Source organism: Ochotona princeps, chromosome 2, assembly GCF_030435755.1.
Source record: "Ochotona princeps isolate mOchPri1 chromosome 2, mOchPri1.hap1, whole genome shotgun sequence".
Lineage (NCBI taxonomy): Eukaryota > Metazoa > Chordata > Mammalia > Lagomorpha > Ochotonidae > Ochotona > Ochotona princeps.
The window spans coordinates 2,734,330-2,749,552 of record NC_080833.1 but is presented as its reverse complement, the minus strand read 5'-3'; the positions used below and the strand labels follow the sequence as shown (position 1 = coordinate 2,749,552).

The following is a 15,223-nucleotide window of genomic DNA, read 5'->3' as shown; positions in this document are numbered from 1 at the left end:
CCTGGCCTGGTGCCGTGGGTCCTGTCGGGTGACAGAGGGCGGTAAAGGTGACGAGGACACCATCTTTGCCTGGTCTCCCTGTTTCTATTCGCACTTTGTTACGGGAGTTTGTGCAACTTGAGGGGATGGGCCACAGCCTGGGAACGCCCTAGTTCTGCAGCATCTTCAAGTTCTCTTAAAAATAGTTTGTTTTCATGTGAGAGACAGAGTGACAGAAAGGAGGGGGAGGGAGAATCCCTCAGCTCATTTACACCCCAGTTGCCCCGACGACCACCCGAGGCTGGGCTGAACTCACTCTGGGTCTCCCTCGTGGGGGCAGGCCTGAGTGCTTGAGCCGCATTGCTGGCTACCAGGTGCGCGTTTGGCAGCAGTTGGGGCTGGGAGTGCAGGCGCTCGGTCCCAGCGTTCTGGCATGGACTGTGCATGTCCCCCTTGGCAGCTCAGCCAGCCGTGCTGTGGTGCCTGCCCCAGCTGTCACACTAGCGACCTGTTAGTCCTTGTGGTCCAGGTGACACCAGGAGTGAGAGGCTGCTGATAGGGCAGGGCAGGGAAGGGCAGGGAAGAGGAGGGAAGGGCAGGGAAGAGGAGGGCAGGGCAGGGCAGGGCCTCTCTGGGCAGGGAAAGGCAGGGCCTCTCTGGGCTGGAGGAAGGGTACTGGTGCTGTGTCCCAGGGACTGCATTGGAGCCGGATTTTCTCAGTCACTTTTGACTCTTGGAGTCGCCCAGTGTGCTCTCTGGGAAGTGTGGGCTCTCTGGCCCAGTGTGCTCTCTGGGAAGTGTGGGCTCTCTGGCCCAGTGTGCTCTCTGGGAAGTGCCTGCCGCATATGGATGTCCTTGCCTGTGTGTGGAGTGTGCTTGGGTTACCCTGTGTACTTCTGCAGGCAGGGTACAGAAGTGCTGTGAGGGTGCTGCGTGCCCTAGTTGGGTGGGGACAATATAGGCTGGAGGGTCTGAGTGCCAGCCTTGTCTCAGCTGAGTCCCAGTGTGAGGGTGCTCTGTGCCCATGTGGGGCAGTGTGAGGGCACTTCGTGCCTGCATGGGACGCTGTGAGTACAGTGAGTACACGAGTGGGGTAGGAAGGCTGGGCTGGTGGTTCAAGTGCTGGCCCTCCGCAGCAGAGGTGGTAGCAGGGCATGTGGGCTTCGTACTGTGTGCCAGGGTGGTGGAGTGGGCACTTGAGGGCTTTTGTCAGCTGCTGTCGGTGCGTGGAGACCGACTGGAGCGCTGCAGTGTTGGGGAGTTAATCTGACCTGAGTGTCCCTGTCTCAGCAAGTGCTGTGGACTGTCTCTGGGCCACAGTCCCACTGGTGTCGCAGGAAACCCCTGACATCCCTTCCTGCTCCTCTTGGACTGCTCCGCACGGCCAAGGCTGTGTTGGCAGCACTGTGTCCTGGGAGCCCACGACCCCGCTTGCTGCCTGGAGCAGCCATGGATCCCTACATGTGCCCTCTGACTTGGTGTTCCGAGCGTTGGCCTGGAATGGGAGCCCAGCGCCAGCTCCACGGGGGCCCCGGTGTGGGCCTAGGCCTCCCACTGCCTGGGGTCTTCGCAGAGGCCACCTGGCGGGGAGAAGCCTGAAGCCGGTGGCCATCCGCCCTGGACATGTGCGCGGCCCCAGGCAGCCTGGCTGAGTCCGTTGGGCTGGGAGCATCTTGGGGCTTGGGCAGGGATGTGAGGGGTGCATTTTCATCACCACTGAGCTGCAGAGGTGGCGCGTACCCCAGGAGCTCATGGCTACGCAAAGGGTGGTGTTGTAGCCCCTTCACAGCCGGAGGACTGCCAGCTTCCCTGGGCACACAGGCACACAGGTGGGATGGTGCCTTGGCAGCTGTTCAGTGCCTTCTTATTTTCGCTTTGTACCAGCCTGCCCCAGGGCAGCCCGGGCTGGCCCAACTCCTCGCAGCACTTCCTGGTGCCACATGGGTTTTGTTTAGCCATGTTCCTTTGCTGAGCAGCCAGAACCTCTGTACTTTTGGGGTGGTAGCTGTGCTGCTGCAGGTGGCAGACCCAGCACACACACCCTGGGCACGCCCCACGCAGTCCTGGGTCCATGCTGCAGGTGGCAGGACCTGAACATACCCCTGGGTGTGTCTCACGCGGTCCTGGGTACATGGGGCAAGTGGCAGATCCAGCACACACGCTCTTGGGCATGCCCCACACAGTCCTGTGTCCATGATGCAGGAGGCAGGCCTTGCACACACAGCCCTGGGCGCTCCCCACACAGTCCTGGGTCCATGCTGCAGGAGGCAGGCCTTGCACACACAGCCCTGGGCGCTCCCCACACAGTCCTGGGTCCATGCTGCAGGAGGCAGGCCTTGCACACACAGCCCTGGGCGTGCCCCACGCGGTCCTGGGTCCTTGCTGCAGGAGGCAGGGCCTGCACACACCCCTGGGCGCTCCCCACACAGTCCTGGGCCCATGCTGCAGGAGGCAGGCCTTGCACACACAGCCCTGGGCATGCCCCACGCGGTCCTGGGTTCTTGCTGCAGGAGGCAGGGCCTGCACACACCCCTGGGCGCTCCCCACACAGTCCTGGGTCCATGCTGCAGGAGGCAGGCCTTGCACACACAGCCCTGGGCATGCCTCACACAGTCCTGGGTCCATGCTGCAGGAGGCAGGCCTTGCACACACACCCTGGACCTGCCCCACGCGGTCCTGGGTACTTGCTGCAGGAGGTAGGGCCTGCACACACCCCTGGGCGTGCCCCACGCGGTCCTGGGTCCTTGCTGCCATGTGTCCCCGCGTGCTCATGTGTGTGACTGGAATTGGCTGACGTTGTTCTCAGCCAGTGGTGTTCCGTGGTGGAGGCATCTTCCGCTTAGACCCTCTTGTGACCTGTGGGAAGTTGGCTGGACGCTGGGAGGAGGACACAGTAGACAGTACCCCGGCCTGGCTGGGTGCTCCCTGTCCTCTCTGGGTGTGTGGCTTCGGGCCCTGTCCGGCCTGGGCTTTCCCACAGGGGACCCCACACCTTTTTCCAGGACTTACTCCTGGAAGATCAGATCGCATCCTATATCCTTGTAGAGAGAGTCATTGGACCAAATCCCAGCGTGTACCTGCTAGGGCCTGGAGCGTCAGGCTCATCCGGATGCAGCTGCGTGGGGCTTGTGGCTTTTCCTTGTCTGGAGGATGTGGGCAGGCAAAAGCAGATGGGCACTCTGTGAGATGCCACGAGCTGCCACAGTGGCCGTGGCCACTCCAGCGGTGCCGTGGACCGTGTGTACGGCTGGGCACCCAGGGGACTGCTGGCACCTTCAGGAGTGTGTTTTGCCTAGGGAGGAGGAGTGGCCTCATCACAGGTGTGCCCCCCACCTTGCCCTGCCATTCCTGCTTGGACTTCTGCTGTGCCAGCGCCTGGCAGGTGCAAGCGGTTCCCGGGGGAGGAGGCCGCTCTCAGTTCCTTGCTCCCTGGCGACAAGCAGCGCTTGGGGATTGGGCTGTGTCTGGTGGGCAGCAGTGGGGCTGTGAGCCCAGCTGGCCACTCCCAGTGCCCATGTCTAGGAGCACTGGGCAGCAAGTGGCAGGCCTGGTTCCTCCTGGGAAGGGAGGATGGAAAAGCCATGGAGGGTGCCCATTAGAGAACCCGTAGGAGGGCCGAGAACGGTGCCGGTCATGAAGGATGGCATGGAGTTGGGTGGCCCCAGGGTGTGAGGGAGGCGGTGCCTGCCCCCAGTGGTCTAGCCAGGCAGTGCTGTGCCAGGAGCTGCGTTTGCCTCCCTGCTTGTGTGTTGGGAGGCTGTGGACTGCACCCCATGGCTGCCGGGCTCCCCATGGCGGGCTCCGTGGAGCGCCTCTCACTGACAGGTGCATGAAGGCCTGGGCCATGCTGGGGTTCAGAGCCTGACGCCTGCTGTATGTACCCCTGTGCTTCCCCCCAGGTCCACCCATCTCAGCGCCCCAGGCTCTGGCTGCCACCCAGGACTCACCTGTGGGACCAGGGGTAAGTCAGGGGTGTGCTGTGGTGGGCTCGAGTTGCCCCGCTGTGGGCTGGCATCCATCTGTGCCCTTGTGCCCCCGTGGGACGGGACCTGGGCTGTTGCTTGGTGCATTTGTTCCTGTCGTCTGAGCTGTCTTCTCTTGCAGCTGTCGCTGTCCCAGCTTGTGGCGTCCCCGGTGTCCTTGCCTCGGCCCCGCCCAGCCAAACCTGCTTGCTTGCGAGTGGACAGCTCTCCGCGCTCGCCGGCCCAGGCCGTGAGTGTGTCCTCTGCCCAAGACAGCGCCACAGCTCCTGGCTTCTGTGGCCGTCCTGTTAAGGGACAGGTCCCTGGGGAGTTCAGTCAGTGTGTGGACCATGAGCTGCTGCTCTGCCTGCAGTCTGAGAGCCCCCGGGCCCCAAGTCCAGGCTGCCCAGTGCTGACCCACCTGTGGGCTCCTCGCCTGTGTGTGCGAAAAGCTTGCCTGCCTCCTTCCTGGCCCAAGCCAATGCACTGGGGCTGACCACGCTGCTATGGCTGACAGCTTGTGAGCCTGGCTTTAGGGAGCTGTGGGCATCTGGGCCAGCTCCCCAGGCAGCTGCTGCTGTGTGCCCAGCTTGGCAGGAGTGGGTGCAAGTAGGCACACGAATGCTCAGTACTCATGGGGACTGGTTCACCAGCCTGTGGCATGGCCCCACAGTGCGCTCCGAGTGCTGTGGAACCTCTGTCTTCTGTGCCCTGACCCCCGAGACTTGCCAGGGGGTAACCATCCCATCTCAGGCATCAAGTGTGTCCCGTGTGCTGACCTGTTCACACGTCCGTGACTCCTGCCCCGTGGCTTGCTGCCCTCTAGGCGAGGTGTATTCTCCATGTGCCAGAGGCCCAGTTGACTTTGAAAGTCAGGTGGTTTTGAGGGTGACTTGCATGGGCCACAGATTCCAGTGCCGCTGTGCCTGCTTGGGTTTCCAGGCAGGGAGCGAGTTGGCGCCAAGTCCCCAGGGCGGGGGCTGGTGGCTTCCCCGGTGGGATCTGCTGCCTGCACCTTGAGGTTGTCCTATGCTTGGCAGGAATGCCCGCTGGAGGGCAGGGTCTCACACCTGGAGGCTGACCTCAGCCGGCCGGCCTCGGTCCTCGAGCCAGCGATTGCCGAGCAGTTACAGGAGCTGCCCATCACACCCTTGCACGTGCCTGTTGTTGTGGGAGTCCCGACCAGGAGGTGAGGTGTGGGTCTGGGAGGACCCAGCATGGGCTCAATGCCATGGCCAGAGCTGCGGGATTGGATGTGGCTGGCCCTGCCCAGAGCACGCTGTCCCCACAGCCTTGGCATTGCCGCTGCCCCTCCCCGGGCTGCCTGAGGCCTTTCTGTTGCAGCTCCAGAGGTCGGCTGTCCAGAGCCTCCTTGGTGCTCCTACAGTCTGCCGGCTTCCCTGAGATCCTGGACGCCCACGGGCATCCCGCAGAGGCCGTCAGTCCCGAAGAGTCCGTGCGGGTGGACACCCAGAAGGAGGAAGCGGATTGTCTGCGAAGCAATGAGGTCGTGCTCCAGTTCCTTGCCCTTAGCAGGTGCGTGCGTGGGCGCCATGCAGCTGAGGTCCCGCTGCAACTTTCCTGAGGATGGAGGAAGGCTTTGAGGTGGGGTTGACCTGGCAGGGTCTTGGGACCCTCATGGTGCCCATGGTGACAGCCAGAGCCTGGCTGGGCGCTGTGAGTCTGCTCTGCTCTGTGCTCGCAGGAGTGGACGGTTAGCCTGTGTACTATCCCACGGTGCCTGCTGACTCACCACAGCAGGAGGAAGCGGGTGATGGCTGCAGCTGAGTCCTGCCACCCATGGGGCAGAGCTGGGTTCAGTCGCTGGCTCCCAGCTTGGTTGGTGTAGACATCTGGGACTGAACCAGCAGGTGGGGTGCTGGCCCTTCAAATAAACAACAGTAGAAATCCTCCCATGGATGGGGTGTTTGTGGGTGGCAGTGTGACCGAGGCGTGTGCCCCAGCCAGAAGGGCCAGTACCCTGTGGCTGGCTCCTCGAGGGCCCGGTGTGGGGCTCCTGCTGGTGGCCTGGGCCGCAGCGGCCACAGCCACTGTCTCCCTGTGCGAGGGCTCTCTCCTGTGGACGCCTGATTAATTCGGAGCTGTTGTTGGATTCAGAGTGGCCCAGGACTGCCCAGGAACACCATGGCCAAAGACTGTGTATTTCACCTTCCAGTTCTACCGCTTCCCCACCACCACCACGCCGCGGCTGCAGCTGGTCAGGCTGGACGCGGCTGGGCCGGCCGGCTCCAGCGCCGGCTGCTCGACACACATCCTCGTCCCGCTGGAGAAAGACGGCTCCTTAGATGTGGGTGAGTACTGCGCATGTGGCCAACGCACTCGCCTTCACGTGGTTTGAATTGTATTGTGAAAACTGCATGTGACAGATGTGACGTGGCACCGGAGAGGATGGTGGAGTGGGTCCATGTGGCTGGCGCTCGGCTCTGACGGCTGTGGCCTGCCCGCTTCCTGCCCGGACAGCTGTGTCCGAAGCCAGCCCCAACCTTGGGTCATCACCCTCAGTATTGCCTCATGTGAGGGGTGGTCTCCAGAAAGTTCAAGGAGTGGGCAAGTTTTGGAAAAAGCCTGCGTGGGCTTCAGTCTCCTGGGCCCCGGAGAGGCCCCGTCCGTGCCCTGGGGGAGCCCCGCAAGGGCCCTGCATCGTGCTGGAGTGAGGAGAGTTGAGTCCCCCCACCTGCCGTCGGGCCACTGTCTGGCGCAGGCTTTCACATTGAGCGTTTCTCTCTCCTGTCTTTCTTACACATTGGGACTGAAATCTAATTGTGTTTTCTTTTTTCACATGTTTTTTTTTTTTTAAGAAATAGTTATTTGAGAGAGAGAGAAAGATCTCCTGTTTTCTGGTTTACTGCCCAGTGGCTGAAACTGGGGTCCAGGAACTCCGTGTGAGCGTGTCCCAGTCGCTTGAGCCACCACTGCCGCCTCCCAGGCTCTGGTCAGCAGGAAGGTGGCATCACTTGCCGGAGCCAGGTGCCGTAGCTGGGTCTGTGGCCTGGCAGGCTGGAGGCCCGTCCCTTGGCCGGGGTGGCAGATGCCACCTGCAACACTGTGACATGTGGTCACTGCTCTCTCTTGTGTCGCCACGGTGGTCACCACTGCGTGAAGGTCAGTTGTGCCTTTGGGGCTGCTCCTTGGCGATGCCCTGCTTGCTGGGCACCCTCTTCGTCAGCTGGAACGCCCCGGACTGGCAGCATCGCTTCCCTGCCTGTCCGCTTCCCTCTTAGTCTACACGGGTCAGGCAGGAAAACATTCGACTCAACCCTTTCTTTTCTGATTTTTCAAGATGAAGACACGGTCCCTCGAGTCCTGTGTTACAAGCAGCGGATTTAAGCTGCAGTAGCTACAGACAGATGTCTTTGGGACCCTGTCATGTGTTTGGATGGTCAGGATTGGCCCCTGTGCAGGGCTGAGCTGAGGTTGCGGCTGCCACCGTCGGCCAGCACGGGGAACAAGGTGGGGAGTTGATGATAGCAGACTGGCTGCCGCCTCTGTCCCCTGCGTCAGCTGTCACAGCGTCAGGCCCTCCTGCTTCTGTCCAGTTCCCTGCTGGTGCGTTCGGGAAGGCTGCAGAAGATGGACCCCGTCCTTGGGCCTCTGCCACCCATGCCGGGGACCAGGGTGCGGTTGCTGGCCCCTGGCTGTGGCCTGGCCCAGACAATGGCTTTTGTGAACCAGTGAGTGGGACCCAGTGGGGTCCACCCCTCTCCTCACTGCGCTGCCTGTCAAACACACAAATATATAAAGTCTTAAAAGAAAAAAAAAATGGGTCCTAAATGGAAGTAGTTTAAACATGTTAGCATTGCACAATGGAGAGAGAAAGTAAGGAGGGCTTCACAGCTCACATCCCGATGCTGTGAGTCTGTGCCCTGGGAACGCCGGGGCAGGCGGGAGAGGTGGACGGATCCAGGGCTGTAGGAGCCCGTGGCCTGGGAACGCCAGGGCAGGCTGGAGAGGTGGACGGATCCGGGGCTGTAGGAGCCCGTGGCCTGGGAACGCCGGGGGAGGCGGGAGAGGTGGACGGATCCGGGGCTGTAGGAGCCTCTGCCCTGGGAACGCCAGGGGGAGGCGGGAGAGGTGGACGGATCAGGGCTGTAGGAGCCCGTGGCCTGGGAATGCCGGGGGAGGCGGGAGAGGTGGACGGATCGGGGCTGTAGGAGCCCGTGGCCTGGGAACGCCGGGGGAGGCGGGAGAGGTGGACGGATCGGGGGCTGTAGGAGCCCGTGGCCTGGGAACGCCGGGGGAGGCGGGAGAGGTGGACGGATCGGGGGCTGTAGGAGCCCGTGGCCTGGGAACGCCGGGGGAGGCGGGAGAGGTGGACGGATCGGGGGCTGTAGGAGCCCGTGGCCTGGGAACGCCGGGGCAGGCGGGAGAGGTGGACGGATCGGGGGCTGTAGGAGTTGTGAGGCTTGTGCGCCTCAGTAACTCGACAGATCGAATAGCCACAAATTAGTGAGTGGTTTCAAGAGGCAGTGTCAGGAAACCTATACGTTCAGTGTAGAGAATGTGTGTTAATTTTAAGCGTCGCTGGGAATTTCTAAACACCGATGGGCCATTTCTGCTTTTGGATCCGTGAGCAGGTGTCGCCAGTCCGAGGGAATCGGTAGCATTGTCCTTCCCTGGGGTGCCGAGGCCATCATGCCACAGGCCAGAGTCAATGGCTGCTTTTCTCAAATACCCCACACTGTTGTTGTTTTAGGAAAATTTGAAGTTCACACTTAAAATTATTCCATGGGCCAATAAAAAATGAAAGTAGAAACAGCCAAAAGAACATTGTAAGCGATAAAACAGTATTTCCTACAAAAACTTGTGGGCAGCAGGCAGACCGATCAGCTCAGGGACACTTGCTGTGTCAGATGCTTGGGAGGGAGGGAGAGGATAACAGACTGATGGTTCAACTCCAGAAGTTTGGTGGGGGACACAGGACAAATGTAGTGACAGTGAAGGCAAAGCGGTGTGAATGCCAAGACCACAGAGCTGCAGGGGTGGGGGCCGGCAGATGGCACAGCTGTGCCCCCACGGACCATGGAGAGAGTCAGGCTGCAGGTCGTGGGTCCCCTTTCTGTCTGATGTGACTGCTTATGATAATGCGGTGGCTGGACTGCAGTCAGCGTGGGGGCCACCTCGCCCGGGACGATTCTGACGTGGGTGGACAGAGCAGTCACCGTGCCCCAGGAAGCAGCCTGGCGCACACGCCTGCAGCCCCCAGGTGCAGCGCTTCCCCCCACGTCCAGCTGGCTGGGGCACTCCTGCCTGCCGGGGGTCATGGACCCAGGAGGCGCCGGGCAAGGAGGTGCAGTCCTGGGAGGGACCCCCTTGGCATGGTGCCCCGGGCCTGGCCCTCTCCGCTGCTTTTAACCATTCAATTCACAGTCAGCCTGGGCTAAGGCGTCGCCTCCAGGAAGGAGATCGGGCTCCACCAGGGCTGTTTCCAGCCTTCATGGGGTGTCCTCTCCCCTGTGAAGGGACCTCCCTTCTTCCCTCCTCCAGGAACCTTGGTGGATGCTGTAGCTGATGGCCCCAGATGACACTGCAGTGGCCCAGAATGGTGAACCAGTGTCCGGGCACTCACTTCCTGCGCTGGTTTGCTGTGCAGTGTGGTTCACCGAGGTAGCATGGTGAGGCTGCACCACGGCCCCGAGAACGTTCTGTCAGAGAGGTCAGCTGCTGTAGAGTTGCACCTGCTGCTGGCCTCAGCCCTTCCCCTTGGAGCATCCCCCGGGGGAGATTAAAGCCCCCACACTGATGTTGTTGAAGCCCAAAGAACTGAAACTCTAAAATTTGATTTTTTTTTGTCATTTTGGAGTTAAAATTCAAAGTCCAAAATTCTTAAGTTACAGACGAAACAATGAAGGGAGTCATGTTCCTTGGCAGTTCCTACGCAGGGGAGTGGCAGTGGCTGATGCCCGGCGTGGGGCAGACCTGCCGTGTGTGAGCCGGGGGTCTCAGGGAGGGCTATCTCGTGACCCTCGCCTTGGGGCACCCTCTCCTCATGTTGGAATGTCACATGTGAACAGTGCAGCCTGTGACTTCTCAAGTGGAAGGTCCCATGGCTTTTACTTTTCCCGGGATGGTCAGGTTTAAGGGACACCGAGCAGGTGGGAGCCGGAGTTACCCCAGCCCGCTCTGCCCGGCTTCCCGTTACTGGCACCTGGCGCTGGTGTGACCTGGCTGTCGGAGCTAATGTGCCATGGAGTGAAGATGGCTGTCACGCTCCCTGCTGTCCATGGTCCAGGTTTGGCCAGTGTGTGGCGTCCTTGTCCCTGCCCTCAGCCTCCGCTCTGCCTCTCAGCTGACCTTTGAAAAAATTTTATTGGTTTTGTTTGTCTTAGAATGCAGACGCATGCACTCATGACAAGTGAGCTGAGCACTGCGTAGTTGGAATCCGACAGAAGGCAGCCGTGTCCGATTGGCTTCCTTTCCCCAGCAGTGAGCCCGTTTGCCTCTCCGCGGCTCATTTCTTTTCATCGCATACAGTGCCAGCTGATCTGTGCACCAAAGGCAGGGCATCGTGGCTGCGTCCAGCCCTTGGCGGCTGGGCAGGAAGCTGCCATAGTCGTGTGCAGGCTTTGGAGTGGACCTTGATTTTCAACACTCGGGCAGGCCCCACAGAATGACCTTGCTGGGTCATCCGGTACGCAGGTGTCAGGTTTGGTTGACAGCGGCCCTGAGGGAGTGTTCTCGTGGCTCCACGTTCTTGCTGGTGCTGGGTGCAGTCGGGGCTTGGGGTGTGAGCCGGTCCGGGCTTGCTTGCTGGTGTCAGCTCCTCATGACCCACGGGATGTGGAGCGACTGTCCCTCGTGTCGTCCGTGGCGTGTCCTCCGCACAGGTATGTGTCGGACGCGGTGTTCCGTCAGGTACGTGTGTGGCCAGCATTGCTTTTTTCCTTCTCATCGGCGGCCTGGTTTTCCGTTCTTGGCAGAGCAGGCGTCTGAGTGCTGACAAGGTCTGTCTTTCTGGGTGCTCCCTCCGGTGGCCATGCTTGGCCCAAGGCTCGGGCTTGTGTCCTGTCCAGTGACTGAAACTCCTCCTCACCCGCCCACGCCTCCTCGGAGCTTCCTGTAACCGTGCACCCTCGGAGTGGCAGGTCATGGGTCCCTGCCACCCGGGAGGCCCTGACTGAGCTCCCGGCTCCTGGCCTGGCCCGCCCCGCCTGGAGAGTGAATGGGAGGTCTCTGTGTCTCCTCTCTTCCTCTAAGAAACAAAACAAAACAAAAACCAAACACTTAAAAAGGAATCGAGTGATAAAGGGATTTACTAGAAGCTTGGGGAGCTAAGGACCTCACTGCCAGGGTGGGGCCCCAGGCTGTGGACAGGAAACGCAGGTGTAAGCCACGCGCAAGAAGCCTTCTGTCTCCCCAAAGTCCCAGAGCTGTCTTCTACAAGCTGTGTGTGGAGTTAGCCTGACCGTGTTCTGAGTTAACGGGTCGTGCAGGACCCCACACCAACCCCGGCTCTCATCGAGGCTCTCCATCCTTACCCCAAGTCCAGTGATGTCATTCCACACCGCTGAGATCACAGCATCTCTGTCCCCCACTGAGCCTGAAGACCCGGCATCTGCCTGGGGGTGGCTCGAGTACCCCCACCCCTGGCCCTGCCTCACCTGGGAGGCAGAGTGCCACGCCTGGGAGTGGTGGTGCTGTTGGGGTCTGGGCAGAGCCCCTGCCTGCTGCTGCTGTGGGAGCCAAACCTGCCTGGCCCAGCACTCTCCAAACTGACACTTAAGGCTGTTCCTGGTGGTCCTGGGACCTTGGGCCAGGGGCAGCCACACCCCATGGGCCTGGGATAGCACCCCTGTGGGCCTGAGTCAGCAACACCCTGTGGGCCTGGGGCAGTGTCCTCCCTTGCTCCACTCTGGTGGCTTTTCTCTGGTGTGTGGTGCTCAGTGTTGTGAGCAACATTTCTTCTTGTCACCTGGTGTGTTTTCAGGAGTGGGGTGAAGCCCAGCTTGGTTCGCTTACTGCTGTCCCCACTCTTTCCGGGAGGTTCCTCTGGATGGTGGCGGTTTGGTGGGCTCACTCCAATCCTCGTCCTCCACTGCACACAGCATCTCTCCTTTCTGCTTCCTTTGCTCCTGGCCCGGCTCGCGTTCTAGCGGCTCCTTTAGGGTGGTCGTGGAGGGCTGAGATTAGCCAGAGGACAGAGCATGTGGCTCTCCTCCCCGCATCCCTGCTGCCCGCCCGGCAGCATCCAGCCGCCTCTGAGCCGGGCAGCCCTGCCTGGCCCGGCTGCTCCTTGGGGGATCTTCTCTGACGTGTTCTCCCACGTGTCCCCACCTGTGAACTGGAGCTGGTGGTGGGCAGGGTGCCGGCTTTGCCCTCTGCCCTCTCACCTCTGTATTGTTGGCGCCTGGCTGCAGAACTGGCGCTCTTCCCCTGTGGGCGTGGAGCAGGTGCGCTTACACAGGCGCCTTGGGAATGGTCACAGAATATCGGAGTTCAAGCTCTGATTTTATTTTTATTTATTTATTTATTTTTTAAAGATTTATCTATTTTTTTATTACAAAGTCAAATATACAGAGAGGAGGAGAGACAGAGAGGAAGATCTTCCATCCGATGAATCAATCCCCAAGTGAGCGCAACGGCTGGTGCTGCGCCGATCCGGAGCCAGGAGCCCAGAACTTCCTCCTGGTCTCTCACACGGGTACACTGTGAGTGTGGGTCTGTCTGCCCTTCTGTGTGTGTGTGTGTGTGTGTATGTGTGTGTACTGTGAGTGTGGGTCTGTCTGCCCATGTGTGTGTACATGTGTGTGTATGTGTTTGTGTGTGTGCACTGTGAGTGTGGGTCTGTCTGCCCGTGTGTGTATGTGTTTGTGTGTGTGCGCTCTGAGTGTGGGTTTGTCTGCCCGTGTGTATGTATGTGTGTGTGTGCTCTGAGTGTGGGTCTGTCTGCCTGTGTATGTATGTGTGTGTGCTCTGTGAGTGTGTGGTCTGTCTGCCCTTCTGTGTGTGTGTGTGTGTGTGTGTGTATATGTGTGTACTGTGAGTGTGGGTCTGTCTGCCCATGTGTGTGTACATGTGTGTATGTGTTTGTGTGTGTGCACTATGAGTGTGGGTCTGTCTGCCCGTGTGTGTATGTGTTTGTGTGTGTGCGCTCTGAGTGTGGGTCTGTCTGCCCGTGTGTGTATGTATGTGTGTGTGTGCTCTGAGTGTGGGTCTGTCTGCCTGTGTATGTATGTATGTGTGTGTGCTCTGTGAGTGTGTGGTCTGTCTGCCTGTGTGTGTGTGTGTGTGCGTGCACTCTGAGTGTGGGTTTGTCTGCCCATGTGTGTATGTGTGTGTGCCCCGCTGTTGACAGCAGCAGTAGGCATGTTTCCCCTTGAATCTGTGTCCAGAATCAAGCGTTCCCTGGTGAGCCTGGCTGGGCGGTCGCTGCCATCCGTCACAGACTGTTTGACAAGGACTTGGTGACAGCCATAAATCTTAGTCTGGGAGGAGCTTTTTGCTCATCCAGGGGGAGGAAATGTGGTCTTGCGGACACGACTCTGCGTTTTGTTAATTTGAATGCTTTTGATGAATGTGTTTATTAACAGTGGCCATGACAGAAACAGAAATTAGTAACCATGGCCAGAGCAGGAATCTCCTCCGTCTGCAAAGATGACAAATGACTCCCATTACTGTGGGGCTGGCTTCTTTCAGGGGCTCCGGGCTTGCAGCTGAAGTTCACGGTGGACCCTGACTTCCTGAAGCCTGGTGAGCAGTGCTGCTTCGTGCGTTACCTGGCCTCACAGGCTCTGCAGTTGGACGTGTGGGATGGCGACTCCCTGCTGCTCCTCGGCTCTGCTGGCATCCCCTTGCAGGTAGGCGCTCCCCTGCAGCCTGGGGGAGCTGGCCCCTCCTCGGCAGGGCCACCACGCTGCCTGCCCTGTACCGTGGCTCGGCACAGCCTGGGGGCTGCTCGCCGGGTGCAAGTGCTATGATGCCAGGTGTCTGCCCGTGAACTCCTGGGTTCCCAACTGGCTGGCAGGATCTCCTGCACACAGCCCCTCTGAAGTGGTCATGCGGGCTCTCTGGGCAGGGGCCAGGCAGGCCCTGGGCATCCTGCCGAGACTGGGCAGTGCAGTGGTGTGGGGTGCCATAGGCCAGCTATGAAGCGTGCTTCCTGATTCTGGCAGGAGTTAGCATCTCTCTCTCGGATGTTGCTTTGTCGTCATGCTCCTACACCAAGGCCCAGGTCCCTCTGCTGGTCCCTTCTGCCCTGGCTTGCTCCCCAAGCCCTCTGGGGTGCGTGGTGGGGACCCAGAGGGGCCGTATGGAGCAACATTTGAGAATTTTCCTGCCACCTCTGGGGTCATGGAGAAGGCAGGCACCCTCATTGCAGCTCTGAGATCTCTGCCCCTTGCCCTGTGCTGTGTGCAGGTGGGGAGTGCTGGCACTGCTGCCCGTCCCCCGGGCGGTGCCTGCTGCTCCCTCTTGAGGGGCTCAGCAGCCCCTAGGTGCCCCAAAGTTGGGAGGTGCTGGTACATGTGTGGGGCCCTCAGGACAGTGAGCAGGACTTGGCTCCCTTCTGAGTCCTCAGCCTGCTGCTCTGGGTCCCCTGGGGTCACGCTGGCCACTGCTGGTCTGTCTCCATCTCAGGCCTCTGATGTCCCAGGGGAGGGGCCGGTGCCATCACTGCTGAATCTCCAGCACAGGCCCGAGTGCCAGCCTCTGCTGCATGGTGCCAAGGGAAGGGGGGGAGGGGAGGGAGGAGGAGGGAGGGCTGGAGAGGAGGGAGCGGGGAGGGGTGCGGGAAAGAGGGAGGGAGGGGGAAGAGGGACAGGAAGGGAGGGAAGGAAGAAAGGAGAAGAGGGAGGCTGGAGGGGCCCCAGGAGCAGGGCAGCCTGTTTCATCCCAGCCCCTGCCCCACGCGTGGCTGAGCCCTGCACCCCTCTCTGCCGTCACTCCCGGGCTGACTGGAGTGGTTCTGTCTTCCATCACCAAGGGCCCCTTAGACGGATGGTGTGCTATCTGCCGGCACGAACTTGGGCACACTAAACTGCTTTTTAAAAGTTTGATGAAGTGCGGAACTTCCGTCAAAAAGGTGGGGGACTGCAGTAGTGGGGGGCAGATTGCAGAGCACAGAACACCTGCAGTGGGGGCCCTCAGTGCCAGCGGACTGCAGGACACTGTGCACCTGCAGTGGGGGCCCTCGGTGCCAGCGGATTGCAGGGCACAGAACACCTGCAATGGGGGCCCTCAGTGCCAGAGGACTGCAGGGCACAGGACACCGTGCACCCGGCCCTTCCCTGTGGACGGGCACCCGATGGCCTTCTGGCTGTTGTCAC

At 60.6% G+C, this 15,223-nt stretch overlaps 1 protein-coding gene across 2 annotated transcripts in view; it reads left to right on the top strand.

Moving 5' to 3' along the window:
- Window positions 1-15,223, top strand: part of NPHP4 (nephrocystin 4) — an 84,622-nt gene that overhangs the window by 53,264 nt on the left and 16,135 nt on the right. For both annotated transcript variants that reach the window (XM_058674482.1, XM_058674474.1), the window contains exons 12-17: window positions 3,879-3,940; window positions 4,084-4,191; window positions 4,982-5,130; window positions 5,286-5,477; window positions 6,060-6,253; window positions 13,596-13,756. In XM_058674482.1, coding sequence (XP_058530465.1) covers window positions 3,879-3,940; window positions 4,084-4,191; window positions 4,982-5,130; window positions 5,286-5,477; window positions 6,060-6,253; window positions 13,596-13,756 — 866 coding nt within the window. The remainder of the gene's footprint in view (window positions 1-3,878; window positions 3,941-4,083; window positions 4,192-4,981; window positions 5,131-5,285; window positions 5,478-6,059; window positions 6,254-13,595; window positions 13,757-15,223) is intronic.